Below are 22,039 nucleotides of genomic sequence, written 5' to 3'. Positions count from 1 at the left end.
TCCTTTGATTAAACAGTGAATTCAGCCTCACACCACTAACCCAGCAGGCAGGGGATTTGCTTGCTTTTGTCAAATGCACCCAGGCAACTCAACTCTGCGGCGTGTTTGGAGAAGCTGCCCCAGACCAAATGCTCACACTGCAGCTAACAGCTTTGGATGAGACGCTGACTCCGGGGGCTACTGACAGATGAGAAGGCAGCAGTCTTTATTCACATTAGCATCTGTCCTAAGTGAATGTGCACTCTCATCATAAAGCCTGAAAACTAAATCCATGGGGAAACGTGCACAAAAAGCTGAACAGATAATCCCATCAGTCCACTTAAACGGGAATCTGAGTCAACAAATTTAATAAACTGGGGTCAGTGGACCACGCAGCTGACAGAGGAGCCTCTCACTGCTGCATTATGTCCTGCAGTCCCTTGAGGTCGCATAGGCAGTTTTGATGCAATAACCTGGCTCTCCGGGCACAGGATTTCACCACTAGATGTCAATGGCATCTGAGCTTTCGAAGAGCAGCTTAGCTTTTAAGAGCAGGTTAGCTGCTGGAAAAGTTTGTTCTAGCTGGCAGCAGCTTTTGCTACAACCAACTATAGCCAATCAAGCCCTTTGCTTGGCCAAAATGATGGTGTGCTCTTTGTAGAGATGCTCCCCATAAGAACCCTGCCTGTCTTTTAGTAACAAGTGGCTCCGGCAGTTTCCTGTCTAGTTATTTCTGGGAAATGATACCTACCTTTGCCATGTTACTATCTCTCAATATCCTCTGAAAACCTTAACATTTAGCCTAAGTCTTTCCTCATTTGCACTTGTACAAAGCCAGACCAAGTTCCCTGGAGTCACCCAAATTGCTCTGAGGAATAAATCAAGTTAGCAAAATGCACAAAATTCTATTTGATTGGCTAAACTACATTATAGTCTTCAGCAGAAACTCTTATTTAAAAGTAAAGTGAATTACCTCACTTAAAATGAAGTAAACCTCATCAAATAAGCACTAAACAATGGTGTCTAAATGCATTTTAGATACGTGAATTTTCTTCACATTTGCATGTTATTTTCTTCCCCCTAACAGTCCTCCCCTGTTCTGCCTCTGCTATTTTGGACTTGCTCAAATTATTCCCCATCATGTCCTATGCCTCTCCGCTAGCTCTTACTATCACACCGTCATCTACTTGGACTTAAAAAGTGGTGTCCAAGCAACAAAGTTCCCTGAAGCTGGAACATGTAGCTGTAGCCTCAAGCCAAGGTCAATGCTGGCAGCTGGCATCAGCCACAACAGTTTTCATCCCTGTGAGTGTGACGAGGCACCCAATGCCCAGCAGCCCTGCCTCATCCTCTTCTGGCACTGCACCGTGACCAGAGGTGCTGGCCACGTATGAAGCCCAGCATCAGCAGCAGACAAAGCAGTTTGCAGTTATTTGCTGCTTTAAAGTGTTTCAAATTGGATTCAGTGAGTACATGCAGTTTTGTAGCATAGCCAGGGACTTAGCCTGACAGCAGACGTTTGAGCAATCAGAGTTTTTAAAACCGAAATCAATAGAAGGTCAACTTGACTTCACACAGTCTTTCTGAATGAGAGGGAGAGACACCCTTATGACAGCAGCTGGCCTTGTTTTGATGGAAGTTTTCCCAAGCTGCTTGACGTAACTTTATGGTTGAAGGACTGTCACCTGGAGCTGCTGAGCCGAATTCCTCAGCAGACACTTGTCCGTACCACAGTCACCCCCATCGACGGGCACACTTGGCTGGGGGCAAGCCCACGCAGGAATCAGGCCCATGCCGCCTCAGTAACAGCTTAATTGCTTATGAAGCAACACAACCTTCGCCTAGTGTTACACAGAGCTCTCACAAGCATTTGTCAAAAGCCTGTATAACTTATCGGGGGGCATTTGATCTGGGGTTTGATCCTCACCATCCTTTGTCATTTCTAGGTCTGAATCATCCCTATGTCCATTTGCTGGTAAATTCCTCTCCAGCAAAGCACAGCTCTGCGCTTTCAAGCCGTCTGTCACAGCTGACCGTACCTCTCTCAAGGGGCACTTTGCCACTTAGGTTAAATGGGTGAGTTCTGCCAGTGCCACTTCTCCCTGCTAAGTAATACTCCAGTCTAACCCATTTGCCTGCGCAGGCAGCTCTCCACTCAGCAGGGTCAATGGCAGGACTTTTCCTTTCCTTTTTTTTTTTTGGTTGGTTGGTTTTTTGGTTTGTTTTGTTGTTGTTGTTGTTGCAGTGGCATTTACCTCATGCCTAATTTTTGCAGCTTATGAAGAGGCTGTTTGCCATCACTAACTGTTTTTTCTTTATAACCTTACCTGGAGCACTAGCAGTCACTCTGAACCAGCTCTTCCTGCCGCTGTGGACAGGAAAGGACTTGCACTGGTGACAGTGACAGCAGGAGATCAAGACAAAAAGCTGCTCAAGTTTTAGAAGCCCGACAACTTTCTGCAAGAAAACCTGTTCCAAAGACCACTCAATCTGTAACATACCTCCTTGCACAAACCATCATTTAAGATCCAGCTATTCAAGGCAGGCTACCCCAGTGATTGTCCTTCAGTGTGGTTTAGCTCATCTGGTTCTGCTTAAAAACATTTTCATGTCTTGCTCATGTGCTTCTCTAAACTTACACCACTAAATCCACATTTTCATGCTAAAAAGAGTAAAGTAAGTTTGGTTTTCCAATAAAATTTCCTTCTAAACTGTGCTGAGTCACTATTTCTTAGCACCCCCAGGACTGCTCTGACTCCTTACTACAGAGATGAGAGCTGAAACCTTACGGAGAGGAACTGATAGCACCAAGACCATATACAGAGCACTAAAGCCAGCCCACAAATGGTCCTACTTACACACAAACCCAGCACTATCCACCTCTCCCTGCAAAGTAACAGCTTAAACAGGCAAATATCCATGCACAAACAGTGCAATCAATCAGACTCATGCAGAGAACACAAAGGAAGAGCTTCCCTCTCATCTGCTGGGTTTATGTGACCTCCCGAATGGCTCTTCTCTCTCCTGACCCCAAAATGAGGTTCTTCCTGGATTTTAACTGCATGGTTTCTCTAGGATTGTTGTGTTTTTCTCAATGGGGAGGTAAGGACAAGAATTGCCTCTATCCTGAGGAAGTGGGACCTGGAATGGGTCAGCAGCACACTTCAGAAGAAAGGAAGCTTTCCAAGGCTTTCAAGATGATGCCCCTTTCCCTCCTTCCACAGTCTGCCTGGGATAGGAGAGGGATGGAAAAAACACGCTGATTCCCAGCCAGTTCCCAAAATGCATGGATTTGCAACGAGTATGAGATGATCTGTGTAAAGATCCTGGTGCCTTTACAAATAAGCGGCAGTACAGACCTCCTAGGGGGATAAACAGCTGCAACTGCTTGCCAGAAACATTACCCATTGCAATGGGCAATGAAAATTAAAAGAAAGTGTGCAGACTATCATTGCATTCCTTGACCTCTGAAAGGCTCTGAGGCTCAAGCTCACTTTCACTAGTCTTTCTGGACCTTTACAAGGGTCTTGTGAAATCCACTGACCTTCTTCCAGACAAGAGGGAATGCAGAGGAGAACACTTCTCTCCTTCCTTCAAAAATTGTTCATTTGGCCCACCTTTGCAGGCCTCCTCAGTTCTCCAGATTTTATATTAGCTGCACTGCATTATTCTTTTAGCTCTGGTGCAACTACAGGTATTTCACGGTATTATTGTAGCCACGCACATAGGGTGCCATCACACAACTCTCCAGTGTGAAATGGTGGTCATTGTAGGTGTAGAGGTAGACAGTACTTAGAGCCAGAGAAAGACTTACCTTCTTTGAGTTTTGCTGTGTGTGTAATTCGGCTGCCACCTCCATGGCAGAAGAGAGTAGGACTCCAGGGGAGATGCTCTGTGTGGCATGAAAGCCCGCTGGGATGTGTAACACAGCAAACATTTAGGAGGTTTGTTTTTCAGGCTGAGTGGTTTTTTTCCACTGAGAAGAGGGAATCACCTCTACACCGGATAGAGCAGTTGTCCCCATGCAGGTCAGTCCCACTCTGAGCAGAGAGCTGTGCCGGCCTCAGAGCAAACTATCCCCACCTGCTGCCTCTCCCCTTCACACAGCTCCTGCAGGCACAGATCATCACAGGCCTCTCTCAACCCTTTTAACTTCAATGAAAATGCAGAGAGTGCAGGTCTTTGCTATTAACGCTCTTCTTTGGTTGACAGGAATGGAGGAGCCCTTGTCTGAATAGTTCAGCAAGACAGTCTGAAGGGACATCTGGAGATCAGCTGCTGAGTGCAGCAGCCTCTTCTTGCAGCTCTTGTAGCACACGAGCTTACAGATGGAGCTGTAAGGCAGCTATCCTCAGCCCTACACCTTCCCATTTGCAAATCATCTTAAAGGTATCGTCACCCTAGCTTCCTGCGACAACCTCCCAGCAAGGCTGATGGATGGAAGGAGAGTCCTTCAGTGCAAAGTTAGCTGCTTGCATGCAGCCACATGTGGCTTGAAGTAATCCATCTGACTAACTAACAGGTTAGGAGATACTCCCCAGGTCTCCTTCTGGGCTACACTGTGGGGAGCAATGATCTCCAACGAAGGGACAGTGATGAACAGCTGGGAACGTAAATTATTCAGCTTGCACAGTTGGATCTGGAAAAGGATGTCTGGCTGTAAAGTATCTTTGAACATCATTATAGATCTGTGTCAACAATTTGGGCTTGTACTGTTTTAATTATTCCAGTTAAAATTCACCCTACCCATATAGTAACACTGGCACAAACACTTTGTTGGTCAGGCTTAAGACTATTCAAGGTGCAGGCACTTAGAGGATAAAGTACTGCCTATTTGTAAAGCACTTTGAACAGACATCATGCTGTAAGTACCAAGTGTTATTTCTGTGTGAAATAGCCATGTCTGGCTTAGTCGTTCCCCAGGTTTGCAAGTGGAAAGGGTGGAAGGACAGGACAAGCCTCAGCTGCATTACAGCATGCTCACAGCCCATCATGGGCTCTGCCTTCCCCGCTGCAGACCAGTCGAGAGGAGGGAGAGGAAACCACACTGGCAGGGATGCCTGATGAAAGGGGAAAGCATTGGCTGTCCTCAGTAAGAGGATCAAGTGCTGATAAGCAGACTCCAGAGGATATGAAGATAGATTTACTCCTCCCTTCTCCCACAGGGACTTCTCATGGTGGCTCCAGGCCCCTCTTAGACTTTGCCATGATGATAAGGCACAGCTGAGACCCCATTAACATCATCTCTGCTTCTGAAACTGCCTGGAATACATCGGTACCAGCAAATCCCACCAACCAGAAATGAACGAGCAGCTCTGCACAGGGTCAGGCTCCTGAGCCTCTAACCAGGCGCACGCTGGTCTGCATACACCTTGCAAACCCAGCGAGGGTTTGCAGAACTGAATGACTGGAAGTATAGGTGTAAAATATTCCAGTTAGGAACAATAAGTATGTGTGATAGGCATGAAGGCACAGAGCCCAGACTTCATTAAGGTAGTTTTTATATTTTGAAAAGCAATATTAAAAAACACTGGAAAATGCAAGATAAATGTAACAGTTGCTTCTACACATTTTAACCTTGTATTGCTTGGCCATTTTGACATATAAATTATTGCTTACTAGCTCTCATAAATACACAGCACAATAATATGTACAGAGGCAGACAAGCATGAAATATGAAAAGGAAAACATTGGCAATATTGATTCTGGTAAATCAGATTATTTCATACATACCAGGTCTCATAACGGTGGATAACTACTAGCTGTAGTCCCTGAGAAGTTAGGTAAATACCTTGATTTGGGGTTTTCTATTTTATTACTTTTAATGCAAGCTGACAGCATTATGGCACTCAGAGAGAATGGAACAGGCAGGTGTTCTTACCTCAGCTCATTGACTTCATCCCAGTATTTCTTAATAGTGTAATAAGATGACAATAAATAGGCTATGCAAATAAATATTACTCTGCTAAAATGTTTAGTATTTACACCTTTCTTTGTAATTTTACAGCAGCACGTCTTATTATTTCTGATAACATTTTGGTTTTGCCACTGTCATGCAAATGCAATTTATTTCTATCCAAGATGGGGCTGGAATCAAAAAGATGTGTCATAGAAGCACCTAAATTTGATGCAACAAAATTCCACAGCAAAGAGTTATAAAGTGACCGAGCTTTTTCCTCTGTTCTAATTACTCCTTCTAGCTACTAAGGAAAATATACAGAGTATTTAACCCCAGGTGTGATTGTGATAAACTGAACTTAATGGATTTTATCCTATGTAACATAATTGCACTACTGAAGGATTTAAGAATCACACAATATCACCAGTGCTGGACCCTGGCAGAGGCTGTGTAGTAGCGTCCCCCTCTCTTTCACAGGGTTTATTTCTAGTTCTCCTCCCAACCACCACACCTTCAACCTGCTTGCCAGTCTGCAGCCCAGCTCTGCAATGCTTCACCTGCTGAAGACTCTGATGGGCCTTTTTTTATTAGACATATTAGCTACAGATTTGGACTATTTGTCTTTCTTTTATGGTAACACTTATAATATCTGTATTTTCAATGTGAAATTGATGCATCCAAGGTGGCCTCTCAGACCAGAAAGTTATATCCTAATTATACAGGCCACTATGAAAACTAGTTTGTAAAGTTTTAAACAGTAGTCTAATTAGCCACAACACAGATAACAAGGTTAATGCTGGCTATGTGCCTTCAAACTGAGTTTATGCCAGCTGCAAGGGGTAGACAACACTTGATTTAGTACAAAGTTACAGTGGTGCCGTTAGCCAATACCTCTGCTGGCTTGAAGCCTAATGGTACAAGTTAACCCATCCGTCTACTTCAACCAGTTTGAATTGGCAGAGTAAGGAGCCTTCAAGGTGGCTCTAGCATCCTTTCAAATCAAACCCTGAGCACAGAATCATCTTTCTACTTCTGTTTTCTTTTTTCTTTCTTTTTTTTCCCCCTTCTTTCATTTCCTTGTCTTTTATTCTTCTCTGGCACCGCTGCTGCTCCATCAACAGTAACGACCAAAACAGAGCCAAATGCAGTGAACTGAGAAACAGGCCCACTTTCTCACCCTGAATACCTTCTCCTGCTCCCTCTCCCACAGATTTCAAGAGAACAACTTGTGAACTAGAGTGTAACACCACATGAGCTAAAGCATGCAGGCTGGTCTACACACAGACGCCTAAAAATAATGCCACAGTAAAAAGATTTCACAAGGGGGAGCTCAAAAACCAGCAAACCACACAGGTAATGAGTCTAGGGTGGGGATTCGGTGAGTGCTATAGCCAGAGGAAGAACTGCAATAACACAAGCAGCAAATTGTATCTGGTTTGTGTTCTTACACTGCAAAAAGGAGCCCACTGCAGCTAGTATCCTCATTTGAACAGTTTTGGTCTGTTTGCACAAAAGAGGTATTTACAATATGTGCAGTCACATCTACAGAAGAACATAGGAAATTTTTACTCCATGGCCAGCAAGAGTTTATTTTTTTTTTTCTTTTTACTGGGTAAAAAGATTTTTTTTTCTTAAAAAAAAAAAATAAATCATATAGTATTTGATAATAACAAAGTACAAGCAAATACATTTCTGAAACATCCGTTTCCTTTACAATAGATCTATACAATATTTCACAGATGGGAAAACCGAATGCATTCTACAGATTCTCCCACAGACTACTTGTTAAAGCTGCTTTTTTAAATCCCTTTAAACCAGAGATAACACAATGATGAAGAGCATGCTACTTCAGTATTCCCACATTTCAGTAAAGGAGCATTTTCTTGGAAGTCTTCCTCATGTGGAAAACATCCATGAGAGATGGGAAAGCAATGCAATGTCCTCCCTGCTCTGCAAAGGGACCGTTACCGTGAGTCAGTGTACAAACACGTGCCAGACTGCGTAGCACACTGCACGTTGCCTGTGGCATTCACTAGATTATTTCAGGGCAACTTCTTAGCACTGAAAACCAGAGCTACGGTGATGGTGGTGCTTAGATGTAGGTCAACTGTAGACAAGACTTTACAAATGCTGCCTCAGTACATGCCCAGAAGTAGTACTTTTAGCTACGTGAGAATTGGCTCGGGGAGGGGTGTGAGAGGGACAGAAGCACTAAAGGGACCCTAATGCTGAGAGCCCGGTGTGTATGCAGGTAATTACACTGGTACCCTGTAAGGTGTACCCTTTTGTTCTTTAAAAACTAGAAGCGTGTATAAGTTAGGTGAGGTTTTACCTGCTGAAACAGTATTTCCAGGAGGTGAGTTAGGAAGGTAGGTGGATCTAGGCATTGCCTCTGAATAGACACCAAGGATGCTGTAATCCAAACAGAAAACAAAGCTCCTGCTATAATAATTTATAACACGTTAACTGCAGGAGCTGGCGCTAAACCTGGGATAACTGAAAAGGAAGAAAATAACATGTTTTCAGTTTACAAACAATTGTGTCCATAAATTGCAACAAAAGTGGATTGGCTCTTACAGTGTGTTTTATAAAGCAGATTCTTCAGGGGCCATAACAGCGTGAACTGTTTACTGCTGAGCTCCACATCATGACACACTCTTGAGCTTCATCTGGTGCGCTGTCTTTTTATATTCCCATTCCTGGTTGTCCGCACTTATCTCAAATAAGATGCTCCAGTGGACTCAGGGGAGCTGTACGGATTGCACAGTATTTTTGGCAACGATACTTTGGCAGCCTTGAATTAGTGAGGTACATACTGTGGTGAGCTGAGAATCAATCCCCTTGCGGCATGTTGCTTGCTGAAATGTTTTGCTGCTGTGACACGACGTTTCCTTTCATTCTAATACTGGCAGAATCTGCATTGAAAGCTACACTGGACCAAACAATATTTTCACAGAAACCAAGCTCCTGAGCTCAAAGGATGCTGCTCCGCTCCCTCCTGCCCCAGTGACCAGCGGGGATGGCACCAAGCTTGCCCTGCAACTCTGCGAGCAGCTCCTTTGCTGGCTCTTGCCTGATTTTCCTGTGCATGTTGCGTGAGCTACTGATAAAACTCAGTAAACTGTTCTTACATAAGGAAGCAACATGCTTGGCATAAACATTCACTTAATTCAAAGTGCTGCAGTTACAAGGTTATATGAAGCTGTGTATGCTCACACTCGCGGCTCTATCCTGTGAGAAAGCTCAAACAGAGCTTGTTGGTTGTCGATGACGTGCAGATGATGGACATATGGCTTCAGCTCATGATGCTCTTTCGAAGGAACTTCATTGCCTGCAAGACAGGAGGAAAGGGGATGGATCAGAAAGCCATGCCTTGCCTGCTTCTCTCTCCTGTGCCTTACGAAGTCCCTGGTGTGCCAGCCTGCCAGGTGCTAGACAGTCACAAAAAAGACAGCCAGCGATCCAAAGGACTTGTGTTTAAGTGCAATGTATGAGGTAACAGCTAGATACAGAAAAGGGGAGAAGAAAGAAAGCAGCAGGCAATCCTGGGCAGCCACCGTGCACAAAGGAGGGACAAGTGGATGGCAAGAAGCTGATTCTTCCCGAGTGGCAGATCTACTCCTGCTGGCAGTACAGGCAGTCCATCCCCTGTAAGGGTGGTTCAAGGTTTCCTTTGTGCCGCTCTGGCAGCACAACGGGACCTTGAGCAGGGGTGGGCGACCCAGCCTGCAACTTTTGAACAACCCTAACGCAAGTACACAAGACAGCAGGACCCCAAATCACGTCCTTCAGAGCAGGTGAAAGGTGACAGCGCAGCAGACGGGTACGAAAGCTCTTCAAAGCTGTTCTGACAGGCCCCCGCGTTTTGATCTGTTGTGCTTTTGATTTCTGATCTAGTAACAGAGACAAGAGTCATGCTGTCATTTCATGGGAGTTTACACAGCAAGAGGAATTAGCTGCGTAACAGACAAATTGAAGGGTGGCTTGAATAGCAGATGTTTTCTGTTACAAGCTTTATGCCCAACATTGGCTTGTGGGAACTCGCCCCCTGCGAAACCCTCCAGCATGGCTGGTGGCCAGGCAGAAGTGGAAAAGGAAAAGCTAAGCCCGTGGCCACAAGACCCATCAAGACAGACAGAGAAAGCAATGAGATACATTTCCCACACGTTGCTGACTGCTGACAAACGAGCGAAGGTTGGAGAGCTCTGTTCTGCTCCATGTCCTCAAGGAATTTTTAATAACATTACCATAAATTAAAAAATAAAACCTCTCAAAATTCCCCGAACCAATCAGCTTAACTTGCACTCTCCCTCCCTCTCCTTTGTTTCATTATCATCTTTTTCTTCGCCATGCTCTCCAGCTACACAAGAAGCTTTCCAGGAACCGACCGTCCCACTTGGTTCTAAAGAGCACCGTATGATGCTGCATAGGCAACGTGGGATGTCAGTGCAGCCAGCTCTGCGTGCGGCTGCTAACGGGGTGCCTGGGCAGCTATTTTTAGGAGCTATTTCTGAGTGGCTATCTGACTTGAGAAATGTGGGAGAGAACAGGACAATGTGATAAATTTGTGTCAGGATACAGAGATGACCTTTCTCTTCTGAGGGAATAGGATCCCAGCAGCTGCACTGAACGTACCAAAAAACATTTGTATTTCTCATTAACACCTGAAATGACAAAAGCTTGAATTATGTTATTTGTTCAGGCTGCTTTGCCCGGGTTTGGAAATGCTATTATTTGTTTTCAGGATTTAGGATATAAAAGTATTAATTCCATTAAAAAGGCATTTCAGTCTTGCTTGGAACCTAACCAGTTTCTAATCCAGAAAGACTTTGGCCTGCAAGCTTAATACACATGATACAGTTCATAAACAATAATAATATTCCTTGCGTAGTTTTGTTTGAATTCTTTCCTACAATGAGATGCCTGCTGCTCTTAGGCCAATCTGGGAGTTGATGCAGTAGAAAGATTCATATTCCTGAGTGCAAAATAAGCCCACTAGAAAAGGAAACTGTCCATAAAGTCTCAATAAATATTCAGTGAATTCATTTCATGCCTAAACGAATTTAAGGAAAAAAAAAAGTGCCTACAGGGATGTCTGTATAAGCTGCTTTTTAAATGCCAGCTTCAAAATAAATCAAGCCTGTGGTAAAATAAAATAACAATCACGTACTTCAAACTACCAGATTATATGATAAATCTCAGGTATTAACCTTGGATTTATGTTGCAACACTTACAAAACCACTTGAAAAAAAAAAAGGCAAAAATGAGATGAAAGATTTGCAGAGAAGCTGCAAAAAAAATTTCACATTGTTAAAAGGAACCAATGCTACCATTTATAATGCCAAATAAGACATATTCTAACTTACAGACACATCGTTTGGATGAATCAATATTTCCTTTAGTATCTGGTTTAACAGAATAAAAACAAAAGGCACGTACTTCTCCCTCTCCCCCCCCCCCCTTCTATATATATCTCAAAATAAAACAAGAATCATAATAGTAAGCAGCCTTTGTTTAAAAAAAAGACTGTTCATACACAAGGTAATTCTATAGAACAAATGTTCAGCAAAACTCTTAGCAGTACCTATCATTCTCCAAGGTACATGTATTTATACACAAAATTGTTATTGTTTTTCTTTTTGTCAAAGTCCATGCTGACAGCTGCTGAAAATTCAGCTGGAAAAAAGAAACGATTCAAACCCTTTTTCCCCAAGGCTACAGCACAGTTCTGAACTTCTCTTTGGAAAAGAGGTTTTAGTGGCCTCAATAAATGACATGTTTAGTGTGTTTGGCCTAAAGACTCTAACCACTTCCTAAAGTAGTGTTGTGTTTGTCCCCTTCCTGTGTTTAACCTCTCTGCAGAGGATGAGAAATGCTGAGAAGGAGAAAAACAAGGTTTCTCCTCTGTGAGCAGCAGAACAAAGCAAGCCGGGGTCTTCTGCCATCGTCCCTTAGGGTTGGATTCTCTGGTAGCTAATAAGGTGGAAACACACACACACACAAAAAAGCCTTTCATACAGCTGAGGTGCTCGTACTGTTCCCATCAGCACAGATCCTCCAGTGTCTAAGCCAGGCAGAGCTCTATTTGCAGGCTTCCCCTAGCAGAGGTACTAACGCAACCTCCTCTTTTCTACCTAGTCAACTACTTTCACGAAACCCACAGGATCTTAGTATCTTCAAGACTTCTACCATTTTGTGAAATGTCCTTAAGAACCCAAACTAAGCAAACAACTGCTCTTGGTGAAAAGCTAAGTGAAAAGCTGTGGTGATGAATACCATCTTTTAGCTGCTGGAAGCCAAGACAGCTGTGAATTCATTACCAGAACACACAGACTAGTGGGAGACTGAGGTAACTCGCTTATAGCTGGGAAAGTGAGAAACAGCAGTGTACATCAGAGGCCTCCACTATTAAGTGCAGCTGGCACAGATCTTACACAGTATTTTGAAGAGGTGATAATTTTTGCAGGAAAATAATCTAGAAAAAAATTGGAAGTTGTTTCTACAAACATTTTGTAAAGTAAAACTCCATCCAGCTGTGGTTTCTGTTATGTTGACCTTCCAACAATGACACCCCCTCTTGCCAATTGTCAGTTAAATAACTGTCGGCCACGTTTTGCTGCTGTAGTAAACCTGAGCAAGTGGAAAGAAAGCAGAAAAGAAAAAACCCTCAAGGCTGTACAAAGGCAAAGAAAGTAGCAAATTTTGCCTACTCACCAAACTGGTTATTTCTGCAATGTCTCAATGACCGAACAGTATCTGCAATCATGTGCTGCAAAGACAAGATATAAAACGTCAGTGCAAAAATCTGAGATGGATTCTGTCATTAGAAAAGCCTGAAAAAAAATCTCCTTGCCCTACACTGTACAGCAAAAAGCAACTGTAGTAAGGTAGAAAATGAAGACAGCAGGAGAGAGACTTTGCTCTTTGTTCTAGTGATAATATATGATGAAACAGGGTTAGTCTAGAAGGTCCTTATTGATATCACACAGATTAAATGAGAACAACTCCCTAAGAGCCCATGGAAAGTGGTAATGAAAAATGGCCAAACAATTGCTTATTTTTGTTCCTGTGACTTTTATTAAACTGAAAGCGACCAGCAGGGAAGTCTCGTGGACTGGATGGGTGCTTCTGGGTCCAACCCCTGGCTTTAGTGCATTATCCAGCACATTCAATAGTCTGCAACCTCTCCTTCTGTCTCCACGTGTTGTCTAATTAGACTGTAAGCACCTCTGTGGCACAGACTGCACCTTAACATATACTTGTATAATGCCTAGCACAATGAGGCACCAGTTTTCTGCAGTACAATAACCAACACAAAAATAACAGCCCACCACCTAAATGCTGCAGAGCAAGCGCCCTAACATCTCCACAGATGCACATCAAATAAGACTATACTGTAGCTATACTATTTTAAGAAAAGCTGGTGCTAACAGGGATATTGGATGTTCACTTAGATTAAGCAAAGGAAATAAAAGGGTTAAGTTTGGTTTCTCATTCAGGCTCAGGTCTTCAACTTATGAAAACTGGAATTGCTCTCTATAAATCAGTGGGGTGCGCTCATTTTCACTAGATGTTGCCCATAAAGTTGTTGAGGCATTCCTTTTTTCCTTTATTTGACTGCTTCTGTGGTATAAAGGTGAAAACATACTGAATTTGGCAACTCTTCACCAAATCTAGTAACTAATTTCAGCAAATTGCAGTTAGCAGCAATGATATAATAGCTCATGCAAACAGCTGATGTTCTTGTCACATCTCCCTCTTAAATAATCAGAGGTGGAAAGGATTAACTGTCTTGAGCAAAGTGTGTTTAAGACCAGAACGATGTAGAACAGCTCATCTCTCAACACCCAGAGAGTGGCTTACGAGGCTCCTCCACAGAAAAGCTTATCACAAGAAAAACAGCATGTTTAATGGAAACTTCATATTCTTTTCATCAGTGAATCGAAATAATTTTTCTTGTTACCTGACGTGCTTTGTTTGCCATGAAATCATGCAATGTCTTGTGCTGATGTCCTTGCACTGATTATAATGAAGTTCTAATGAGATATCCTAGATTTCAGGGTCAATAGTGTGAGTACTGGGAGTGCTACAACCTCCACCAGTGCTGCTGGTGTGGCGTTTTCCAGCTGATACCCTTTGAACCTCGCTTTTAGAAGAGAGACCCCATTATCACACACACTGTCATTCTTTGCCGTTTCTCCTTTGTAGTCAGTCAGTGTGGGGGTCCATCCCAAGACTGGCTTCTGAAGGTGATGCTCTGGTGACGGAAGAACCTCTTTGTGTAACACTCTCGTAAAGCAGAATCTCAAATCTCCCTTCTTTAGTAGCCTAATTAGGCATTTCTCTCTGTCCATTTGCAATTCTCTGGCATCCAATTGCAATACAGAAAACCAGCCAATTGTTTAAACAGGTGCTTCCATACCATTAGTGTGATGAGTTACACATATTTCTTGCAGCCTTTCAGGCTACGGGCTACCTAGGATCATTAGCACCCCTTTAACTACGGGTAGCAAAAACTCAGTCTTGGGAGTTGCCTAGATATTTGGGGGGTGGGGGTTGAGAACCTTCAGCTACATGTACACAGCGCTTACAGCTGAAAGCACTAGGTAAGAAGGTGTTATCTAAAACTGTAACGGCTGTTGACCTGTATTAGAGTTTGCTGGAGTGTGGCTAAGACATGTCACGGTGATGCCTGACTGGAGAAAAAAAAAAATGAAGAAGCCACATTTCAGTGAAGCAGCTCAGTAAATACTGTGGAAATACCTTGAGATGCAACAGTATAAGACTATATTTTAATTTATTCCTTCAGATTTAGTTGATGAAGTATGGTACTAAATATTGATCAAACACTATTCTAACTAGAGTTTACCAAACATGGAGTTAAATAAACCACTGCAGTCCCTTGAACTTCTGCTAAAACTCAGCAACATTCCTGAGACAAAAGATCATTTTATTTCCTTCTCTTTGCAAATTCTCTTCTTTATATTTTGAATTAACTTTGTCTTCACTGCAATCGCGTCATGTCAAATCAAGTTCAGTCACGGTAGAATTGTTGTGGCCACAATGGTCTAAGAATATAAAAGAAGCAGGGATTGTAGGAAGAGATAATATCTTTTACTAAACCAACTGATATAGTTGGAAAAAACAATGGTTCAGGCCAATGAGTCCTCCTTCAGGTCAGGTGTTTAATGCAGAAATGAAATATTTTAAAATACTGATCCAAATGGAGGCACAAGAAATCATCTTTGCTTTGAAATTCATAAGTAGAAATTCTATGCATTTATGACAGTGAGTAAGTTCCTTCCCCAAAGCAGTAATCTACTATGGTAGAATAATTCTTTTCTTCTTTTTCTGCAAGAGCGAGTTTGCAGGTGAGGTTCAGCAGCTTGATCCAAACCAAGCAGGAGTCAATGTCAATCCTAATTTTTCTCAGCAGAGGCCAGAAAGTGCTCAGCACAGTATAAAACACCAAGGAAGGCGTTCTTCCTTGGGATAAAGCCCTTATAGTTAGAAAAGAAACATGAACTGATACATATGTGATTATGTGTGATGCATCTCTAGTAAGTTCATGTCCACAGACTAAATACCTTAGCATCCAAATGAAGCTGTGCAATACGTGTACTGCCCGAGTTTCCACTACACTCGTATTTAAATCTCTCCTAAGCCCCCACTTCCTACACTTGCACTATTGCCTGCGTTAATATGTACACAGGGCTCCGTGAGACAGCACGTTCCTGAGGGTGTGATCTGACTAATAATTTGGAGGAAGTGTCAGTCTGAACAACCCTCACCCCCCCACCATCACCTCAAACTCTCCCCTCCCATTTAAAATGCCCAGTATCCATTTGCATGGAAAAGGTGAAAACCTGGCTCACTGAAGTCAATCAGCAAAGCTCCCACTGCCTCTGGAGACACAATGGTGATGACAGCAAGGACAGGAAATCTTACCAAGCAAGCCCAGCATACATCAAACATATACATGATTAAACAACAAACAAACAAACTAACTAACAAGGTCTGGCTAAGACTGGAGCATGAATCAGACCCTACGTATTCACTAAATAAATATATGGGCGAGTGGCGGGATTTTAGTAACAATTATTGTGCATCAAGGGCTAGTTTAATTTACATGTTAATTGGATGTACTTCCAAGAGGCAATGAAGAAGAACATGCTAATGAGTTTTACGCAAACACCTAAAGGTCAAACAGTTAATGGACTTGGGACAGGAAAACCTTTCATTAAATGCAAATCGGTGTTCTTGTAAACTCTGCAACATGAAAGGTACAGAAATCAAATAGAAAACACAGAAAGAGGACCTGAGGTTCAAAAGCCAAAGTCTACATCTGCTTGCAAGTTGAAAGACAACGTACGTTATGATAGGATGTGAAAATAAGTTCAACATCTGGTTCATTAATAACTCCAGGTTTGCATGTTCATTCTCAAACAAGTGTAAACACATGGGGAAAATAGTTGGGAACAATTCACCAGGCACAGCCATCTGGACTAACAGCCCCATGGCACATCTGGAGCAATCAGAAAGAACATTTTGGTTTCTTGATCAAATACTTCAGGCCAACAAAAAAGCAAAAAAAAGCCCAAAACAAAAAAAACACCCCAAACCCCCAAAGTTTCTCCACTCTACCGTTGTTCAGATATATAAATTGTGGCTTTCAGTGCTACGAAAATGTTATCAACAAAAAAATGAAATAATGCAAATTAGAGAAATCGAACATCTATCATGCCAGAGTAGATGTCATATGATGTCTAGAGTAGATGTGGCCAAAGATACAATGTCAGTAACTGCTCTTCTACATAAAAGTTAGTATAGTGGTATTTACAGTCAGTTTAATTCATATTTCAGGCATTATTTCCTTCATCATCTAACCTAGACCAAAACTTTTACTTTCATTTAAGATCCCTGGAATTAGCTTACCAGTAGCAAGCAATAAACTAGAGAAACTTTTTCTTTAGTGCCTTGAGAAAAAAAGGAAACATAATTCAGAGAAAGCTGAAGCAGGAGAACTTAAGTGAGGAGAAACAGTCCACGAGGTGGTGCAAAGGAACACCTCTCACTGGAAAAAAAAAAAATTTGAGTGGACTGTGTGGCAGTGATGCTGGCCATCACTGGCTTAGCCATTTTACACAGAAGTAGGGGAGGAAGGATTGAGGAGAGAGGAGCAGAGGACAGAGGCAGGGGAGATAAACTGTTGGCTGTTTTATTCTGTCTGCTCTTTTTTACCCCTGTTTACTTCTTCCTGATTCATCCAGAAGAAAACCTTTTAGTCTTACAAGATAAGGAGGGGAAAGGGAAGAAGAGAACATGAATCTCTTTGAAAAACAGGAAGGACAAAATTAGCTTACCAGCTTTTCAAAATTAACAAGGTTATCCAGAAAAGTTTTATTTCCTTCATGGATGAATGTTACATCTGAAAAAAACACAGGAAAAAGAATTATTTTCCATGGCTTTGTTGTTTACAACAAACAAACAGCAACAAAAAGAAAAAAAAAAAAAAGAGGAAAATATCCCATTAAGTATTGACACAATACCTTATAACAGTGCAACAAAAGTCTGGTATAACGATGACAGGCAGCGATTATCACGTAGCAACACTATGTACACATTGTAACAAGAACATTTTCAAGTGCGAGCACAGATTTCTTATTAAAACTGGCCTGTGTTACTTCTGGGGTGCATATATATCATACAGAGGATGACTGGGAGCAGGCAGGGGCATCCAGAGGGATGGCCCTGCATGGCATGCCTGCTCTCCCCACCCTGCCGCATCGAGCTAGCCACGCTGCCTGTGGCTGTGCCCAGGCTGGGGCTGGCTGGTCCCTGAGCCCGGAGCTCCATGGGGGCAGAGCTACCAGAGGCTGGACTTGGCTCTGACACCCCTTCATCTCTCTCTGTGGGCCACAAGGACTCTGAAGTCCCACACAGAGCTACAGCACTGGCCAGCCGTGGAGATTAAACACAAGCCACCAAACTGAAGTTCAAAGCCTTGAAATAAGCATTATGGCTAAGGAAAAACACTTTTACACAGTGTTGTCGGAGAGAATTTGCAAAGGCAACAAAAAGGTCAGCGAGAGGAAAAGGAAAAGGTCTATATTTGGCTCCAGGAAGGGAACTGAACACAGTGTAATGAGCTGGAGAGACAGGAATATCAGGCGAAACAAATGTTGCTAAGTTAAGTTTACAATTAAAACAGTAACTTGAGGTCATTTTCTCCATTTTTCTAATGCATATAAGGACACAAAGCAAGACCTATCTTCGTCATGAAGTACCAAGGACATGGACAGATTCCCCACGGGGACGGAAACTCTGCCACTGATAGTGCATCCTCAGGGTTCCTAGAAGTGCTAGCAGGAGCACCACCACCATGCCCCCTATCAGCCCTCTCCTGGATGTGTGGGTACCCAGAAGTACCAGGTAGAGACAGTACTACTGTAATGAGACAGCACTCCGATACCATTACTTCTTAAAAGTCACAGCTGTGTCTGCCAGCAGGCAAATGGCACACAGTAAACAGGCAACATCTCCCTCAGCAGAGCTGCCAACCTCCAACCCACCAGTCTAATTGTGCATCTCGGCATTTCTCCTGTGCTCATCTCTAGGACTCCCTCTGATGCCCACTTGGTCCCCCTAGTTTTGGGGGATTTTAGGACTGGGAACCTGCAGCTGACACTGGGGGCTGCTTTGTCACACCCCACCCCCCTTCATCACCCCCAAAACAGCCAACCTGATTTATTTCCTTTTGTTTCAAAGACTCGCTCTGTACCCAAGGGGCATTTTATAATTGCTTAGAATGGAAATGTTAACGGCTTTATATGCTGGTGGAAACCCACCAGCTGGGGGCTGGGACTCATTAGGCAGAGCTGTGCATGAGGGGTGATGGAGAGCTCCCTTGTCCCCAGGGCAGCTGGGCTGGGGTCTGCCTCGGGCAGGGAGGATACCAGCCTGGGCAGGCAGGATGCCAGCCCGGCCACGCAGGATGCTCGCCGGCACTCACAGAATCACAGAATTGTATAGGTTGGAAAAGACCTTTAAGAACATCGAGTCCAACCATAGACCTAACACTACCAAGACCACCACTACACCATGTCCCTAAGCACCTCATCCAAACATCTTTTAAATACCTCCAGAGATGGCGACTCAACCACTTCCCTGGGCAGCCTCTTCCAATGCCTGACAACCCTTTCAGTGAAGTAAAATTTCCTAATATCCAGTCTAAACCTCCCCTGGTGCACTCCTGAGCAAGTGGGGCAAACATGGCACACGCTGGGGATGTCTCCAGCACCTCTCTGCCCCTGGGCAGCATCCTAAAAATCAGGGGGAAAGGAGGGCATAGGACCCTCTACACCTCCTCTGCTGGGCTGCTTTGGGGCACCCAAGGAAAGGGACCGGGAAAGGACACGGCTTCAGGACACAGGCATTACTTGTCATGATATCAATGCAGTTAAAAACCATCTGTCACTTCTAGTGAAAAACTTGTACTGGAAGCAGAAATTTCCACACAGCTTTTTAAGTCAGTGGCAGCAATGTGTATCTCTCTGAGGTGGAAGGAACAGAAATTTGCTTTGCAGCCAACAACTAAGAGTCTAGATAAATTCAGTGGAGCAGAAAATTGCATCTGAGCTATGTTGTAAGGGTACATCACAGTATTTTATTACATATTTGAAAAATCTGCCTGATTTTCAAAAGCTGTGTCTGTGTGCTGTAAGAGAGCTCCACATTTAAATTTAATTAACTTTAAAAGGACATACTAAAGTTATTTTTCATAATTAAAGAAAGGTTATTAATGATTTTCAGGTTTTTTTCTTGAAACTACTTTTGTTCCTCTTGTGTTGAAATACAGTAATTTGTTGAGTTACTAATGATTTCTATGCTATCAATGCTTATTTTATTGGTCTTGGAAATAACGTTAATACAAACATGCTTGACATGGAATAAAGTCCTATATACTGCGCAATACTTTGGGTATTACCAACCTTGGCATCATCTCCTTATGGATCACTGTATTGAAGAAAATTACTGCATTATTTTGCAAAGTTTCCTTGCTACCTCCAATAAATTTTAGAGACATGAATGCTGCTTACGTGCATGTTCTTATACACCATATTGTAGTGCTGTGCAACCATCATTGCTACAAGTTACTTGTTTACGTTTGCTGCCTTTGTTTGCAGGCAAGACATACTCAAGAACACTTAAAAAATATTGATTTTGAAGCCTTGATAATTGTATCCATCTGAATTAATGCAAACTCCTTTGATGTGTGCAAAGAGGGGAAGTGCCTGATGGCTCCCAAACTGTTACCGACTGATCTGGAGAACTGTCTGACATTTTAAACTCGCAGCAGCAGCAGGTTGGAATAAACAGCCTAAAGAGAACACTTTCGGAATACAGGAATAATCAAATGAATTTGCCATGTTCAAAGACAAGGAAGTTAATAATTAATGACTCCAAGACAACAGAATATTTTAAATACCTGCCACTTAATTAGCTGCCCAGCTCACTCGGTTAAGCAAGTAGTTTGATTTTATTTTTTAATATTTTGAAAATATTTTTTAATAGTAAATATTTTTTAAAATCTCCTTCAGGCCTATAAGAGACTTGACAATCCCCTCCTCTCAGGACAGGCAGATGGGGCAGGTTCTGCCTTCGGGATGACAGCAGGCAGTTTCACCCCGGCGAGGCAGGGCGAGACCTCAGACCAGCAGCGTGGCCGAGGCCGCCCCGTTCAGGGGCTTGCAAGGTCTCGCTTCTCCACCGAGGAGGATGTGACCAAAGCAATGGCACACTGCTCTACCCACGCCTGCGGGAAGGTACTGAAGTTTGAAAACCTGGGTGAAAATTGCCATCTTCCCCCTGTCTTAAAAGGCAGCCGTTTCTTATCCAGACCAAGTGCCATCTTGCAGATACCACTACATCTGCCACATACTTATCATAAGGCCACCTGAAGGAAAAAATCACCTTATACTTATTTTAATTAACCACAAAGAAGAAGAGCAGCCAAGCTTTAACATTACCTTTCAGAAGTAAGGGCATGAAGGGGATTTTCGGAGATTTCATTTTCTTGAATGCATCTCTGTAAGCTTTGTGATTCAGAGAAGGGTCCTACAAAACCATTTGGGTAATAGAGAGAAAAATCAATAGGCTATAAAAAGAGCAATTCTAAATCCATTACGGGCTTATGATCTGAACATGATTTAGATATAAAAGGTTTCCTCAGGAAACAAGGTAGATAAAGGTTTTCTAAGCGAGGTGACTTACTAAACTGAACAGGAAACGTAAACAGTGAAAGGAACAAAAGCAATTACGTTCCTCTAGATGAAGCATTGCGAAAATGGGAGTAAGCTGCAGAATAGATTCACTGAGACTGCTCTGTAATTTTGCCACAAATTTCTATTAGCAAAATCTCTTCAGCTTACTATCTAGCACAAAATGTATCCCAGCATGTATTGCCAATTAATTTCTTCTTAAAAAAAAAACCAAAACAAAACAAAAAAAAAACAAAAAGAAACCCCAACACACCAGACAACAACAGCAAAATCCCAACAAAAACTGCTCTCAGATCAATGGAGCATATTGGATATTTTCAAAGAAAGTACGGGAGTATGTTTCAGTGGTGTTATGCAAGTAATTCAAAAAGTCTTCTTAATTTCCCATATAAATGAATGTTTTGGTACACCAGCTCACACGCAATCTTGAAAACACATTAATTGATAAAGGACTTTAAGTACAGAAGCGTGACAACTGTTAAAGGCTGCATCTCATGTTCCCTGCGCCAGGCAGTGATCTCACCACGCACACACTTCCATGACAGCCAGAGGAAACACTTGTTTATTCAGCTTTGATAATGGTGACAAAGACTCTTAGCCTCGGAGTTTGGTGTGTTGTTTTTTTTTTTTTTTAAAACTTCAGCTGTCCTCCTGTTCTCTTGATCCGTAGCATGTTGCTTCGGATAAAGGCTGATTAACCACCATAGCAAAAGAACAGCTTCCAAATTGATGCTGGGGAACCAACACTACAATCGCCTCGCTCTGCCCTTCCTCCAGCTGTCAGGAATACAACCTTTTTCCTTTTCACGTTTGGAGACCACCTCTGAGCTCTGGGGGGCTGCGTGGCCTTCGGCAAATCACGGCTCTGACATGACAAGT

At 42.8% G+C, this 22,039-nt stretch overlaps 1 protein-coding gene across 2 annotated transcripts in view; it reads right to left on the bottom strand.

Moving 5' to 3' along the window:
- Nucleotides 1-5,482: 5,482 nt before the first annotated feature.
- RAPGEF5 (Rap guanine nucleotide exchange factor 5) overlaps nucleotides 5,483-22,039 on the bottom strand; it is a 167,896-nt gene continuing 151,339 nt past the window's right edge. For both annotated transcript variants that reach the window (XM_072854152.1, XM_072854153.1), the window contains 5 exons: nucleotides 20,909-20,996; nucleotides 17,243-17,307; nucleotides 12,594-12,648; nucleotides 9,095-9,209; nucleotides 5,483-8,793 (listed from right to left, as the gene is read on the bottom strand). In XM_072854152.1, the coding sequence (XP_072710253.1) occupies nucleotides 8,778-8,793; nucleotides 9,095-9,209; nucleotides 12,594-12,648; nucleotides 17,243-17,307; nucleotides 20,909-20,996 (339 nt within the window). In that variant the 3' untranslated portion in view covers nucleotides 5,483-8,777. The remainder of the gene's footprint in view (nucleotides 8,794-9,094; nucleotides 9,210-12,593; nucleotides 12,649-17,242; nucleotides 17,308-20,908; nucleotides 20,997-22,039) is intronic.

This window comes from Ciconia boyciana, chromosome 2 (assembly GCF_034638445.1).
Source record: "Ciconia boyciana chromosome 2, ASM3463844v1, whole genome shotgun sequence".
NCBI lineage: Eukaryota > Metazoa > Chordata > Aves > Ciconiiformes > Ciconiidae > Ciconia > Ciconia boyciana.
Note: the sequence above shows the minus strand (reverse complement) of the source record. Positions and strands in the feature narration are given on the sequence as shown.